This window comes from Danio rerio, chromosome 5 (genome assembly GCF_052040795.2).
Source record: "Danio rerio strain M-AB ecotype USA chromosome 5, GRCz13ab, whole genome shotgun sequence".
Taxonomy (NCBI): domain Eukaryota; kingdom Metazoa; phylum Chordata; class Actinopteri; order Cypriniformes; family Danionidae; genus Danio; species Danio rerio.
The window spans coordinates 23,615,561-23,631,488 of NC_141025.1; the positions used below are offsets into that span (position 1 = coordinate 23,615,561).

A 15,928-nucleotide genomic window follows, 5' to 3' on the forward strand; every position below is an offset into this window, starting at 1 on the left:
GTTTGGTCTGTTCATTTCTTCATTTCCTGAAATAAAATGAATGATTTTGTACACTGCTTTACACACGCACCTTTAAACGTGTAACATATTTTTCATATACATTTCTCACCTTAAGTTGATGCTCATGTGACTTTATATTTGAAGATGGACCTTATACAGCTACTTTAGAATTTAAATATGTAGATAAAAGATTTTGTGATCCAAGAGTAATATTCAAATATGGAAAAGTGCAGAAAATTCTTACACTGCTTGTTAGTTGAGGCAGAAGGAACTTTGTCTGCATGCAAAATAAAAAGAACCTAAAGCTATCTGACAACAATCACTTACAACAGTGACAGAGTGTGTGGTTTAAGTCAAAAACTCAACCACTGAAAAGCCTTTATTATAGGACACAGCAGTTAGACAGGCCTCTTTCTATTAGCTGCATGTCAGAAAGCATATTCTAGAGTGTTAAATAAAGAGCTCCAGTAATTAAATATTACCTTTAATAATAATGTTTCTGTGTTTAATGACTTTGGACAGAGTTCTAGCTCCAGAAAGATTACAATTTCTATAAGCCTTATTTGTCAATACACATATTGTGGCCTTAAGAAATTAATGGAAGGAAAATTAAATGCATGAATGGTTACACAACATACTCAAAAAGGATGTTAAAGAGTAGTTTAATTTATCATTACAATAAAATGGAGGGTGGCATGTGTAATTTAATGAACTAATACATTTTCTTATTATTTATTTTTTATTTTCTTATCTATTTCTTATTCTATATTTCTTTCCTTCGTTGAAGCAGATGTGTAATCTCTGTGTTTAAAACCTCCAGCTTCGACTCTGTAAAGTGCGTTGCCCTTTTTTTCTTACCGTGACTTTCTATGGTGACTCGTGAATTCGGCGATCTACTGAAAATGCCTTCAGGTGTGTGCCGTGCACGCGCATTAACCCGCGGTTATCTTCAGGAGGTTGATTTAACTAACTCTTGTCACCTGTTTTGGAACCAACATACTCGCGGTAAGCAGGTTTTGGGTAAATCAACCGAGAGTTTAGGTTTTAGCAGATGGTAAGTTAACCCAGCTTTCTGGAATACCCCCCTGCACCGCATGTCTTTGCACTGTGAGGGAAACCAGAGCACCTGGAGGAAACCCATGCCAACACGGGGAGAACATGCAAACTCTACACAAAAATGCCAACTGACCCAGCCGAGGCTCAAACTAGCAACCTTCTTGCTGTGGGGTCCTTAATAATCCGTGCAGTCCTTAATAATAATAATAATAATAATAATAATAATAACCATTATTATTATTATTATCAGAGCCTATGACCCATACGTCTAACACTGATTGATTCAGTTGCATAAGAGTCAGAAACCTCTTTGTTCAGTGGTATTTGAAATATTTATATAAATACCATTAAGGAGAGTACAAACAAAAAAAGCTGTTAAAACTGTGTTTTTGTTTGACACGTTTAAGTTATTGTAAGTTACAGAAGCAGGCCTAGCATTATTTGTAATATTTTTTTTCTTTATTTGCTATTTTATTTTATTTTGTATTAGGCTATATATTGATTCTATGTAATTTTATATAACTCTTTTCTTATTTCTTATTTATCTGCTTTTCATATTTTTATGTACACCCCTGGCATTGTTTTGTATATGTCGTTCATGCATTAATGAAAAAATAAAATAAAAAGTTGCATAAGAATAGAAAGAACTAAACAAATTGTAATTCTTGTTGATTATAGCCGCACCAAATGACATATTCAGTGTGTGTGCGTAGACTAGGCACTGCTAAATTTTCTAACTCTAAAGACAATAAAAATAGCATTCCGACTGAACAAATGCCAACAGAAAAGTGTGAAACACCATCTTACAACACGTTGTCACATCACCAGCCTGACAAAGTATCACAAAGCTCATGGAATTAATGTGAGATTAACTAAATTATTTGATCTGTTTTCTTTTTAGCTTACCAATGTTCTGTGTAAAACAGTAGCTGGTGCAGTAAACGAAAAGAAGAAATGTCAAGTTATAGGCTATAAATCCGTTTAGTTTTTTTTTTTTTATATCAAATAGCCTTATACTGGAAGTGATCTTATGGCCAGGGATGGGCCATATTTGTGATATAAAAATTTCATAAAAGAGTATTTTTTAATTTGTATTTGATGGGGTTTGCAAATGGGTTAATAATTGATATCAAAATACTTTAGTGTCCTGTATTTTTAAAATATGTAAAATCTCTAAAAAGTCTACATGATGACATCATAAAATGAGGCCTCTGATTGATGCTTCTGTGTTATTTGCCATTGAAAATAGTACACTGCATAATCCTAAGACCTGGGGCCTGTTTCAGAAAGCAGGTTAAGTTAAAACTCAGAGTAGTTTAACCCTGAAATGAGAGAAACTCTGGGTTTTCCGTTTCAAAATGGCAGGTTTGTTAAACTCGAGAAATCAGGGTAAGTCAAGCCTGTTTCTGAAAGAGAGTTAACTTAAACTCAGAGTCAGTTACTGTGGTAACTTACTCTGTGAATCTAACCTGGTCCGGAGCAGGTTTTATTCTCTAAACTCTGAGTTTCTGTCGGTCTCCTCCCCTTTTTAAAGATGAAGCGGTATTTCTCGCATTAGTCTTATATTTCCACACACCTATTTTAGAGCTCCTTTTGGAGATGTGCATAAAAAAGATTGATGGAAACATAACTTTTGAAAATACGCATAATATAACATGTGCATAACTGAGTAGGTTAAACTTTTATTTGATAAGATGCGCATAAACTACGAAGTGCACTTAACAAATTACAGTATGTACATTAAAAAATTAGTTTGTTAGAGATGATGATGAAAATGTGTGTGAAAGGACAAACCAGCAGACTGAGCACACTGCAGAACATCTTAAATGTTGTTTTAGTCATTCTAAAATGTCTTTACTGTTTCAGTATTAGTGTATATTATTAATGACCTCCGAGCGTCTGGAGCGTGTCAAGATCTGCGCGTCTGGCTTCAAACGCCCCCACGTGTTCATTGTGTGTCAATTGTCTTCTGAGGCTCAGGTACATTAATTAAATAAAAAAATCATTGATGCTGCTTCTTCTACCGCAGTAATTCTGTTTTTACAGTTGATATTTGGCGCAAGTTAATCAGGAAGTGACGATTGTGTTCTCTTCGACTCTTTGGATAAAAACGCTGCTTTATTTTATTCCAGTGTTGCACAAATTTATGTAATTTTGATGGAAACACAGCTATTGCCTACATTTTTGTCACACACAGAACAAAGTTACGCACGAGGCTTGTCCTTTTTTTTCATAAATAATTAGCTTAACCTTCGACATGTACTGTTAGAGATTAATGGGATTATTATTCTGTCTAAAAATAATTTTATTACTGCTTACCTTCTTAATGTTATATCAACCTCTATCACTTGATCAATAAAAAGGCAGACACATAACAAGTGCACTGTTAAATCTATTAAAACTGATAAAAGTGTATAATAGTTTAGAAAAAAGGTATAAACGTCACAGATTACATTACTTATTTTATTATTCTTAAATGTTTAAATACTTAAAATTTAAAATTACGCATTAACTTGGGCAGCTGTTTTCCCACCCTGTCTCTGTTTCACTGATGGCTGCTTCTTATTAAATATATACGCTCATATTTGCTATAACTTTGCATGAGCAGATCAAATTCAGCTGGAGAAAGAAATGCTGATCTCTTTTTTTTAAGATGTTGCCATAGTCACTCGTAATGTCTGCGCTCCATTGATAATGCCTTTTTATAGTCACGGTGTGCGCGCTTAACTCTGAGTTGGTCTACTCAAAGTTGATTGACCCAACTCAGATCAGCTGTTCTGAAACCGAAAACTCAGAGTTTTTTATCTCTCGGTAAATCAACTCAGAGTTCAAGTTTAAACTCAGAGTTGTTTAAACCTCCTTACTGAAACAGGCCCCAGTAATGGCAGTATAGAGTACAATTTTTCAAAAACATGGTTTATGGAAATGAGTAAAACTGAAGATTTTAGAATTTCAGAAACCATGTTTATGTATATATTTATTTATTTAAATATAAATAAATAATCATTCACCATATGTAGCCAGGTAGGGGCCCATTGGGAATCTTTTTTTTTAACTTAAAATGAATAAATAAATAAATAAATAAATAAATAAATAAATAAATAAATAAATAAATAAATAAATAAATAAATAATTATTTATGTATTTATTTTATAATTTACAAGCGCAGTTGTGTCCTCTGTTAATAAAAAATCATAGACATTATTAGACATAAACCTATCCTATACATCCTGATTAGTTTTGATGAAACCCGGGGCGGCGCTACAAACCGCGGGACTTTCCAGCAAGGAAAACAAGCCGAGATGCGGAAGAACTCTAAAAACACACAGAACTTTGACTCCGCAGGATCCGACAAGGAAAGACTAGATACTTTCTCTTTCTGTCATGCCAATACTCTGCAAAACTCTGTCGCAATATGACATCCAACCTTCCTATCGGTCCCAATTATAGCCAGCTGGACGAAAACGCATCTGAAAACAGCCATGCAAAAGAGCAGTACATCTTCTACTTGATTCTGACTTTTATTTTAAGCACTGAGACGTTTATCACAGCTTTTTTTCTTTATGACTACTCCAGAGATATTCACAGAGTAAGTCAAATCTTTCAATCTTATCGCATATCAATAATCATATATTTTAATATAAACAAGAAGTAGTCTATCGATATAGCTATATGACATGTGTTCATTTATATTTTTCCACCTTAAAAGACTAGTGAAATGGTTGTAGATGAAGGGTTTCCAATACACTGTCTCTCCACAAATCTCAGCCAACCGGCAGATCAAGCAGGAATCACAAGTTGTGACTTGTTCAATCAAGAACTGAAGCAAACTGCACATCAGGTATTTACTTCTCCACAAAGGAGCATTTCATATTGCGAAACATATTCTATAACTCTATTATATTATGATCATTAATAATAGTTTTTTTTTTGTTTTTTTTATCAGAGGTTGCTGTTAGACATACAGAATTACCTGCTGGAAACATTTGGAGGTACTGGAAAAATATTTACATATTTACTTGTCTAATGTAAAACACATACACTGTAAAACCAAACAGTCAACTTTATCAAATGAAATGAGTGTAGTTAACTCAAAATTGACTGAAAGTTAATTCTATTCATTTGAATATAGTTTTGAAGTCAGTCTCGAAGGTAATGAGTTCATTAAATACCTCATTTCTTCAACTTAAATTGAGTAAGTTCACAGTACTCATATAGATTAGTTTTTTTACTTAAATAGTTTGTAGCAATCGGTTTCCTCAAACAGTTTGAGTTGTCTTAACTTATTGGGTTTTACAGTCTTCAGTTGGTTTGAGTTCTCTTCATTTATTGTGTTTTACTGTGCTCAAATTGCTTTATTTACTTAAATGGATTAAGTTCACAGTACTCATTAGGATTAGTATTTAAACTTAAAAGGTTAGTTGCAATCGGTTTCCTTAAATGGTTTGAGTTACCTTAACTTTTTGGTTTTCATGGTGTATGATTATCTCAGCACTTTAAAAAATAGAAGTTTCTTATTGGTTCCTTGAAAAAAAATAACAGATCCTTTATTATGGAATAAGTGGAAGCCCAGCAAGCATTTTTTTGTTTTTAAAAGATGTCTAATAGACGTCTAAAAATAGTCGTCTTGGCTAAAACAAGGCTAAGTTTGGACTGTCAGTGAAAACCTAATTGACGTCTAAGAATAGGCCTGAAATAGACTAGTCATCAAATAAACAGCAATGAATGACTACACATATACACTCTGTCTAATCTATTTTACGACTAGTCAAGTTTTGGGCTATTCTAAGATGTATATTAGATTTTCACTGACAGCCCAACCTTGTTTTAGGCAAGCTCTCTACATTTAGATGTCTATTAAACAAAATTGTGTGCTGGGAGAATGTTCTTTGCATTCGTTAGATATTCTTCTCACGTAAAATACATTCAAGTCTTTTAAATACAAGGTTATAAACGGTCCTACATTGAAAACCTCATTTGATCATCCTCATGTCATAACAAATCCATAAGAGTTTATCCTAATCTTAAGAGGACAACTGAATAATCTTTGATAATTATGGTTAAAAATGTATAATATATATTTTGTTTGTAAAAAAATTTCTATATAAACTTCTGCCCCTCCATTGAAATTCTATGCAAGCTAAACTCTGACACTTCCAAATGTTCATAAAGTAATCACAAAGATAAATCAGAAATGAGCTGTTTAATCCCAGTATTTTAAAGAGTCATGATCAGTTTTTGTGTGATTCAGAGTGATTAAAACCTATTCACACACACACACACACACACACACACACACACACACACACACAAAACAGTATTAAAATTGGGTTATGGAAGCTTAAGTATTCTTGCATGACACAGTCATCAGGTTGATTATTGTCTGCCACATCAGCAGTTTGAGCTTCTATGAAAAATCACTGAGGATTGTATGTAGAAGGAATGAATGTCAATTCAGTTCAATTCGGCTTTATTTGTATAGCGCTTTTACAATGTAGATTGTGTCAAAGCAGCTTCACATAAATGGTCAACTGTATCAGGGTAGTTCAGTTTTTAGTGTTTAAGTTCAGTTCAGTTTAGCTCAGTTCAGTGTGGTTTAAAGTCATTAATGTCAAGGAGGAATAAAGCAGGTTCTGTTGATGTGCATGTTAGTTTATGTGAATCCCAGCTAAAACTGTATCAGTTCAAGCAACTGTGTATTTGAAGAAAATTCTCATGGATTTGGAATAGCAGTGAGGATGACTTGGCTATTTTCCAATAAAAGTTTCCCCAAAAAACGAAAGTTTTCTCACCCTCAAGTGTTTCCATGAATTTCTAATTTTTTAATAATTTTTTAAACACAAAAACATATATGTCCAAAAATGTTAACCTGTAACTAATGACTTCCATAGTAGGCCTAGGAAAAACAAATATTATGGAATTCTATGGTTTGGCCACAGGTTTCCCCAAAAATTCTAAATAACTAAATAAAAAAAGAAAACAAACTCAGACAGGTTTGTGCATGGTAAGTGAAAATTGAGTAAATGACATGTCAGAATTTTCATTTTGGGGTTTACCTTTAGTCAGATCCACACTTAACCTGATTCATTGATTAAATTTAAAAATATGTTGTTGAATCTGACAGATCACAACATCACTGAGATTTTCAAACCTGCTGTACACGTCGGGGCAAAACAAGAGCTTAAACAATATCAAAGTCTGCAGATAAATGGTAAGATAACCACGGTTTACACTTGTTTAGGAAAACGTGATTACGTTCAACAGGTTAATAATCACAACATTCTTTTTGTAGATGAAGTTCCTGCACTGGACCGCATTCATTGGGACAACATGAATGGCCAGTTCATTCAGGAGGGGTTAATGCGCCTGAGCCCTGACGGTGAAATAGTGGTGCCGCTCAACGGAATTTACTTCGTTTTCTCTCAGGTTAATTTCGAAACACAGTTAGGGCAGAATGTGCATTTCACGCAGTATTTATACAAGAGGACAGCGTCCTATCCTCGACCTGTGATGCTTTCCAAAGCCGCAGTGACTCCCTGCTCGAGCGTCAGATCTGGTGTACAGCTTTATACTAACCACCAAGGGGCGCTGTTCCGCTTACAAAAGGGCGACAGGCTCTCACTGTACGTGCTGGACACACGCGCAGTACGTTTCCCTCAGGAAGCCACGTACTTTGGGGCATTCATGATTAAATAAGCTATATACGGCAGTGTTTTGGTTAAATTTACAGAGATGATATATTTTTGTGTTTTATAAATAATATAATACAATGTTTGTTGTGATATACAACAGGATATTTTTACACATAAAGATTAAATAAAAGTATTTAAAAGGCTTTTTTCTATTTGCATTTTTATTAGACTGGTTATGCTGTTGATATATATTTGTTACATGTTTTAGACCCTTCGCCAGGAAAATGAAAATAAGACATGAAAATGATTTAATGATTGTCAATTTATATATGCAATATTTATTTTACAATAAATGTTTTAGCTTAAAATTGACAGACAATCCAAGCTCAGGCCCGTAGCCAGGGGGGTGTTCAGGTGGTTCGGAAGGCCCACCCCTCACTGACAAAGGTCCAGAATATGTCCCATACATTAACTCATTTCCTATTTTGACTGCTGTGCCATCATAAATAGTGGAAATAATCCATTGAAAAAGGCTGTAAGACCAAGCGGATTCCTCTGTTGGGTGTTGCTATGGTGTGACTTCAACTAATCAGTTTTGGCCAATGCTAACTAATATTTTTATTGTTGTGAAGCCTCTCCATTGATATTTTGGCAGTGTCCTTTGGGGTCATTTTCCTGCTGCTATTTAAATATTATAATTAAAAAGAAAATTAGGCAAATATCTGCAAAAAGTTTAACTTTTTGAGAAAAAAGAACCACCACTTTCACTAGGCTAGCTACAGGCCTGAAGCTAAATAATTATATTTTAAATTTAAAGCTGAAATCTCAAAATAAGAGCTTCCAGTAAGATTTTGCTTTGACACGACCACCAGATAACCCCTAGTTTCCATTAAAAATACAAGTCTATGTTTAGAGGAGTATGAACTGTATTTTTGACAACACTTGTAAAGTAGACATGAAATTCTAAAGTAGTACAGGCAGTTTTGGTGGTATTTTATTTGAATTTAGCATCTAAAAAACATTTAAACCAAATTTTACATCTAGATTGCTGTAGCAAAGTAATGCTTGTACGACTCTGAAGAATATTTTTGTGACAAATAAATAACTGTTGCTCAGTAAAATTTATCAGAGATGGAAACTAGACATGCCAAGCTTTTAAATTATATATAGTTTGTCATGATTGCATGTGTTTAAACTACAAAAGATGTAGTATGTTTAAATATGTAACTGTAAATAGTCCCAGAGTGATCATGTTTTTGAATCTATTTCTTTTCCTATAAAACTGTGTTAAAATATTAATTCAGAAGTCTTGGATCTTTCGAACAACACATAGTTTTTCATGATTGGATTAGGATTTAACTGCAAAAAAAGTGGAGGAAGGATGTAAATTTAAGTGTCCCGGTGGCAGGACAGTAACAGGTGAAGCGTAAAGCTATTTATGTTAGGTTTAAGCTCATCACAACAGTCTGAGCGAAATAAAGAGCAACGAAAGAGACTTTAAAGTCATTTATTATTAAAGAAAAAAGTCATGTGGGTAAAAAGCAGATACTTACTATTGACATTTAAAAAGCATTCATGTTTATAAATGTATCGACACAATTAAATGTCAGATTATCTAACATCCTTTTTTCTTAAATGGTCCCAATTGTCCTATTAAGCAAAACAATATGATATCAACAGTTTGGTTATATTATTATTTTCCATACTCTTACAACATGCATATATTAGCATTTAGTCAAGTGAGAAAGTTTAAAAATACAAAACGTTAGGTTAGGTTCAAATTACTCTCCATGGTTAAAAGTAAAACACATATTTAAGAAAATAGCAAATATAACAAAAGCAAAGGTGAATGTTGTAGACATTTTGTCTGATTGGGAGACCTTTCTTTCTATTTGTTCTGGGGATGAACATTTAGCCTGTTTTCATCTGTTTAAGAGAACCGGCCTGTTTTCTACAATGGAGAGTGAAGAGAGAGATTATTTTAATAAATAATTAATAATAACATAAATAGGTTGCTTCAACTGATTTAAAAAAATATTTCTCCACAGAATTGAACAGAAACCGCATGGCGGCAGTTTGATTTACAGCATCACAAAGTTCACAGACATAATCCATTTTAGAAGAAGAAGAAACTAAAACAAACAGGACTGAGTTCTTACCTTCAGAGGTCTGAAAATGAGAAGCTTCCTCAAAGTGAAAATAGGCTGAGGGGTCACTTTTGCATCTACTATTTCATTTTTAACTTTTAAAGAGCCTTCTTTACGGCTTACGTCATTATTGACCTTTGTGAGAATCATCAAGATGTCGTGGCCTCTAAAAATGAAGGACAGAACAATTTAACATATAAATCCTGACAAAAGGCTTTCATTTTATTCTGCATGTAAATAAGATCAGTAGAGCTCACCGTTTACTTCCTTCTTTTAAATTCTCACAAAGGGATTGTATAAACCAGGTTCCACTAGTTCTATCACGGATCGACACATACCCCTCTACAGTGGACCTGGCAATCAGAAAATCTGAATCTTTGGGAATGCTGACAGATACTCTGCCAGGTTTTTGCGTACGACTACCACCAGAACCATCTGCAACCATCACTTTGCTCTGAATTTCATGCCCTCTACATGCCTGGATGAAGAACACTTTGGGTTTGCCGGCAAGAGAGGAGCAGTTGGCTCCATTAAATGGGGATGTGATGTCATCCACAGGACATATCTTTTCATCAGATCCGAGAACACCAGACTCATTTCCATGACTCAGAACACAACAGACGAAGCAGTCTCCATGCTTGCGATCCTCACTGTATTCTTTTAAAGTCCTCTTCATGGCAGATACAGTCTGGTCTTGCTTGATTTCAACCGAAAAGCCCAGCCATTCAAACAAGTCCTTCAGAGAAGCTAAGAAAAGCAGAAAAGTGCAATGGTGCATGACCAAAAGCAGGTGAAAGAGAAACAATACCAAAAAACGACAATACAAAACCAGGTAGAAAAGAATTCAGGCCCAGATTTGGCATAAAGCTCGCACAGCAGGAATTTATTCGACCCTGGTATACAGCATGAATATGGCCTGGGTTTGGCAGAGGTGGCACCGTCTTTGTGGCAGCACACAAGACTTGGGCCAGACGTCAAATGTAGTATTTGGCCCAGATGTTAAAAATGTATATGTGGCAACGTATGTTTGGCATGTCTTGACTCACATTTTTATTATTCTTGAGTATAAAGAAAAAGATTCAACCAATCAGATCGCTTTGAGAACAAAAGTGTGCCCACAGCGTACTTAAAGCCTGATGCTTTATGAGTTTATCAATTTAAGTACAGTCGTGACATCAACATTTCTGGCCCAGTTCTAGGCTATTAACTTGGCCCAGATATGATCCATGTTTGGCCCTTGCATGGAAGCCAGACTTGGTCCAGTCATATATCATAATTCACTGCAGCATGTGGGTCTAGCAAAAACTGATTGTGTGGGCCAGATCTGAGCCAGAGAAATTTAGCAATGTGAAAATCCAAGGACAGTTGGATGTCTACAGTATATCTGGATCTCTTTAAAATATAAAGGTGTGGTTTGTTTTTAGTGTTTTGTTTTGAGATTGACATAAACAATTAAAAATAATTTACTGCCTATACTGCCTACCGGTATCCATTTGGGATCCATGTCGTTTCATGTCGGGGTCTTTAAAGTTTTCATTATTAAAAATTAGACAAAGTCCACGTGGATTGCTCTTCATCTCGTACTCATTCTAGAACAAGAGAACAAGCGTCAACAGAGCACAAACAACGTTTAAAAAATGAATTCTCTTTGGAAATGTGTGTGTGAAAATGCTCCAGCTTCATTACCATGGTGTTGGTCTTATCTGTAAAAAAAACAATAAAAAGATAAGCTAGTTAATAAACAATCTTTGAACACTTACAAATAAAGGTTCTTTACTGACAATGAGTCTTTAACATTCCTGGAACCTTTCCATTCTACATATGTTTCCTAAATGTTCTTTAGATTATGAAAATGACTTCACACCATGAAAAAAAAAGTTCACTGAAAGGTTCTCTTGAAAACAAAAAAAGGTTCTTGTGTGGTATCACTATGAAACCTACCTTTTATAACCTATATTTTGTGTAGTGTGAAGTTTAGTTACAGTTTTAATCCCTCTTATGTCCATTCTACACTGTTGACAATTTCCTGTAGAATCTACAGTAAAATACTGACAGCTGTTTATAGTAACTTACTGTAAATCAGTTACAACTAAAAAACTGTAGTTACATTTACCAACACTTATCTTGCTGTTTATATGTTTACAGAATTGTATGTATATCTTTATTGTAAAATATACAGTAATTTTCACAATGCAACTTTAAAATACAGTAACATACTGCATAACTGTTCTACAGTAAAATACTAATTAATACTTGGGGGGATCGAGGAAGAAAGTACAATTTTTCATAAAAAAATATTTTTAAAAGATAATGTTTTGGACAAAAAATATATTTTTGCTGTAGTTACTAACTCATAAGTGTGGTCCATCAATATGGGGTTGTAGCTTAAAAAATGTAGAACAACTTCAAAATAGTTACACTTTAAACATATATTGCACACTATTACTTTTGACCCGGTCAGTTGAAACAAAAGTAACACAACAATATTTGCTAGATTTACTGGCTTAATCTTGTTGATTTTAAATATGTCTGACTATAATAGTGTTAATTTTAACTGCAGACATATTTTGTCCTTTGTTTTTTAAATATTATGCTGCATTTTTATTTAAAAATTCAGTTCCGTAAAAAGTTTCAAAAGCAATCCAACAATGCAATATGTTAAAATTTCTTACAATTGTTGAATATATTTTATTATTATTGGCAATATGCATTAATCTAATAAAACATCTTAATCAAAACACTGAAAACTCTAATGTGAAAGTGAAAATTAAGGTTTGTCTATTAGCAGTCAGATATAAATAATAGTGTTTCTTTCATCCCTTCTGGAACTCTTGTCATTTAAACCTGAGTTACTTTTAAACTGAAAAACTCAGAGATTGAAGACTCTGAAGAAGTTACTGCACTTAATAACCTGTAGATTGATCATTACTGTGATGCATGAAAAGAGAAACACAACTTGTACAAAGAAAAAAAGACCCGCAATAATTTTCTTTCAGCACTTAAAAACAAAAATTCTGGCCAAACCATAAGAGATGGTCCCGAAATCAGCTGATATTTGGCAGCTCTATCAAGAGTTGCATGATGAAAGTGCTGTTATAGCAAATGTTGTCAGGGCTTCGAGAAAATCACTTTGTAACTTTCGTCCCCGCTGTAGTTGTTATTACAGTTAAATACTGTGTAATTTACAGAAATTAATAACATGTGTAACCCTGCTGCAAATGAAAGAAACCTTTAAAAATGTTTTATGGCTTTAATAGTTACAGTGTTTGCTTTTATTGGTGAGCCTGTTAGAATCACTAAATAAATAAAAAAAGTGTATCAAAATACACTAATACAAATGAACAAGTTTAATGGTTAAACGTTGGTGCTTTGTATTGGTTTAATGGTATTTGTAGAATGGAAATAGAACTTGTGTGATGATATAATTTTTATTGTCTCAGCAAGGAAATTTTGCCCCACCAAATTTTTTTTTTTATTGCATTTCTTAACTCCTAATCTTGCTAGTTAACAAACTTAATGCATTTTTTAACACATCCCATGATTTCTAAAATATCAACCTCTACTCAATGGTTGATATGTCGGTTTATGGTAAAAGTAGCGGAATTAAAACATATACTATGAAAAATCAGAAAATATGAACCCGGCAAACAACTGTGTGTTTAATAGATCTTCAATAGTCATCTAAAAGTAGTCAGCTTTGGCTAAAACAGGGCTAAACTTGGGCTGTCAACGAAAATCTAATAGACATCTAAAAATAGCCCAAAACTAGACTAGTCGTCAAATTGACAGATTCGACAGACTTTATATGTGTAGTCATTCATTTCTGTTTTTTGATGACTAGTCTAGTAGCTTTAAATTCTTAGATGTCTACTAGATTTTCACTGACTGCCCAAATTTAGCCTTGGTTTAGGCAAGACGACTATGCTTAGATGTCTATTAGACATCTTTTAGACATCTTTTAAAAACAAACAAAAAAAATGCTTGCTGGGAACTGTAAGACCAATTTATTTAAAAACATAATCTAAATAAGAGCAGGTGGTTAAAAAGTTAAAGTACTAACATTTTTTTTTTTTTTTTTGTGGAACATGAATTGGGAAATAGGCTACCATTTGTATTTTAAAAACTTGCTTTGTTGCAAAACCTGGTTAATTTTCGTATGGGCACTTATTTTCATGTGATCAATGTGTTACCTAAATGCCACAAAATCAACAATAAATATAGTATCAATTAAAAATATTACTTTTTTACTTATATATAAATACAATCTGTGAACTTTATGTGGAATTTATAGCCTACCCGTAGAACAGCCAGTCGTTTCAGAAAGTTGACTAGGGGTCAGCTCTGTCTCAGGAACTGGTACTAATAGTCTTTCAATGCCCAGGGTGTCGTAGAGATGAGGGTCTCTGGTCTTCAAGCTTGCTAGCATAATTTCACTTGCTTTGACTCCTTTTCGCTTCACATCGTCAATCACATGGCGAGCTTGATCAGCCCGTGTTTTCATCCTATGCTGGATGTCTTCAATCTCCTCTTCGCCAAACACCTTTTTTTGCTGAAGATCATCCAGCAAACCATTGATGACGCGCTCTGATAAACCTTTAATCAGATCAGGGCGAAGGTTTTCCAAAAGTTGATCTGAAAGTTCGTAAGACAGTTGGGTACATATTAAAGGATGTATGTAATTAGTAACATTGATAAACATCGAACAACACATTTATTGCAATATTTATTTGTCTTTGTTAGCGTGAGTTTGACAATGGAAATAAAGTTGCTCGTTCTTAACGTTCGGGTTAACTTTAACTCACAGTGCATCAACTAATTTGCCAAGAATTTAGATTTTATAATGCGTTATTATTAGCCTATTAATGTTGAACTACCATTACTAGGTTACTTCAGGTGAGTGAAAAGCAGGAGAGGGGCTGTATATATATCCATGATGAAACCTTAAGCTTACCAATTAATTAATCTAATGATAATTTTATTCACACGCTGCTGTAAAGTTTCCATACATTTCTGCAAGGTTAATGAAGAGTAAACCACTACTTGTATAAGTACGGACAGTAAAAGCTTCTTTTACTTTCACTTGTCGCCACATTGTTCTAAGGATTTTCAAAAACGTTCAATCTGAATGAAGTTACAAGTAACTTTCTCTCTGTCCTAACTCACACAGATTAGTTCTTCTTACCTGCCATTTCGTTTTATAAAAGTCGTCGAATTAAAAAACTTAATTCAGTTTTATCTGGTCCAGCCGTCGCTGCAGGGTCGACTAGAGAATTAGGATCACGCCTACACTTACGGTACACTCGAATCGAGCAAGACGCTTCCTGATCTCAATGTCAACATCTACAAACAAATTTCATAATGTCCTTCTGTCACTGAGTTTGCAATGACAACACAGACAATTAAATACTTTTTGTGCATGTTTTCCCTAAAATAATGAATGATTAGAGTTTAAAATGCTTAAGTAGACAATAAGTATGTGTTTATTTTCGGGTAATTTAGTAGGCATTAATGGGCATGAAGCTTAAAGGAGACAGATTATCTTTAAAATGATCATGCTGAAGTGTTTAGCCAATAGATTTAATAATGAAAAAACAGCAAGCATTGAAATAAGCTCAAAATCTGGAAAAGGGATATTCATCATTGAATTTCACCCTTTACAACTCTAATCCCCCACATCTATCTTTACTGTCATTCAGGTGTTATACGTTTATTTAAAAATTACAGTTAAAAAGACAAAAACAATTGTTTTAAAAAGCATTTATAAAAAAATACCAATAAAAAGGTCAATAATAATGTGGCTTAACAAAAACTACAATTGTACAATCTGTATCACACAATACACTCTGAACTTATCAATTGTGATAAATTTGCTAGAACAAGGACTTGGTCTATATTTGGCAATAAAACATCTTCTTGGATATATTACCTAAATGGGTCCCAAATGTTCTTTAACCTAAAAGGTTAGATGAACTTTTAGACAGTCTAATTTTTCCTACTTTAGGAAGAAGAGGATATCACGAATCCACTGTGTTGGGCTTGAGGTTTCTGATCCTTCCACCCAAGCAATTAGTCGTTTGGCCAGGTGTAATCTTT

General features: G+C 33.8%; 2 protein-coding genes and 1 long non-coding RNA gene across 4 annotated transcripts in view; 2 read left to right on the plus strand and 1 right to left on the minus strand.

The window, feature by feature from the left end:
• The window catches only part of LOC147843941 (uncharacterized), a 560,137-nt gene that overhangs the window by 520,924 nt on the left and 23,285 nt on the right, over positions 1–15,928 (plus strand). The gene's annotated exons all lie outside the window — the stretch shown is intronic.
• On the plus strand, positions 4,324–7,891 carry tnfsf10l4 (tumor necrosis factor (ligand) superfamily, member 10 like 4). Of its 2 annotated transcripts, none has more exon segments than NM_001013283.3 (5): positions 4,324–4,645; positions 4,766–4,897; positions 5,003–5,048; positions 7,181–7,267; positions 7,349–7,889. In NM_001013283.3, coding segments are annotated over 5 exon segments (843 nt in total). In that variant the 5' UTR covers positions 4,324–4,471; the 3' UTR covers positions 7,753–7,889.
• casp22 (caspase 22, apoptosis-related cysteine peptidase) lies at positions 9,180–15,146 on the minus strand. Its single transcript, NM_001326546.3, is given in 7 exon segments — positions 9,180–9,639; positions 9,848–10,001; positions 10,093–10,582; positions 11,319–11,424; positions 11,522–11,538; positions 14,132–14,467; positions 15,018–15,146. Coding segments are annotated over 7 exon segments (1,131 nt in total). The 5' UTR covers positions 15,025–15,146; the 3' UTR covers positions 9,180–9,618.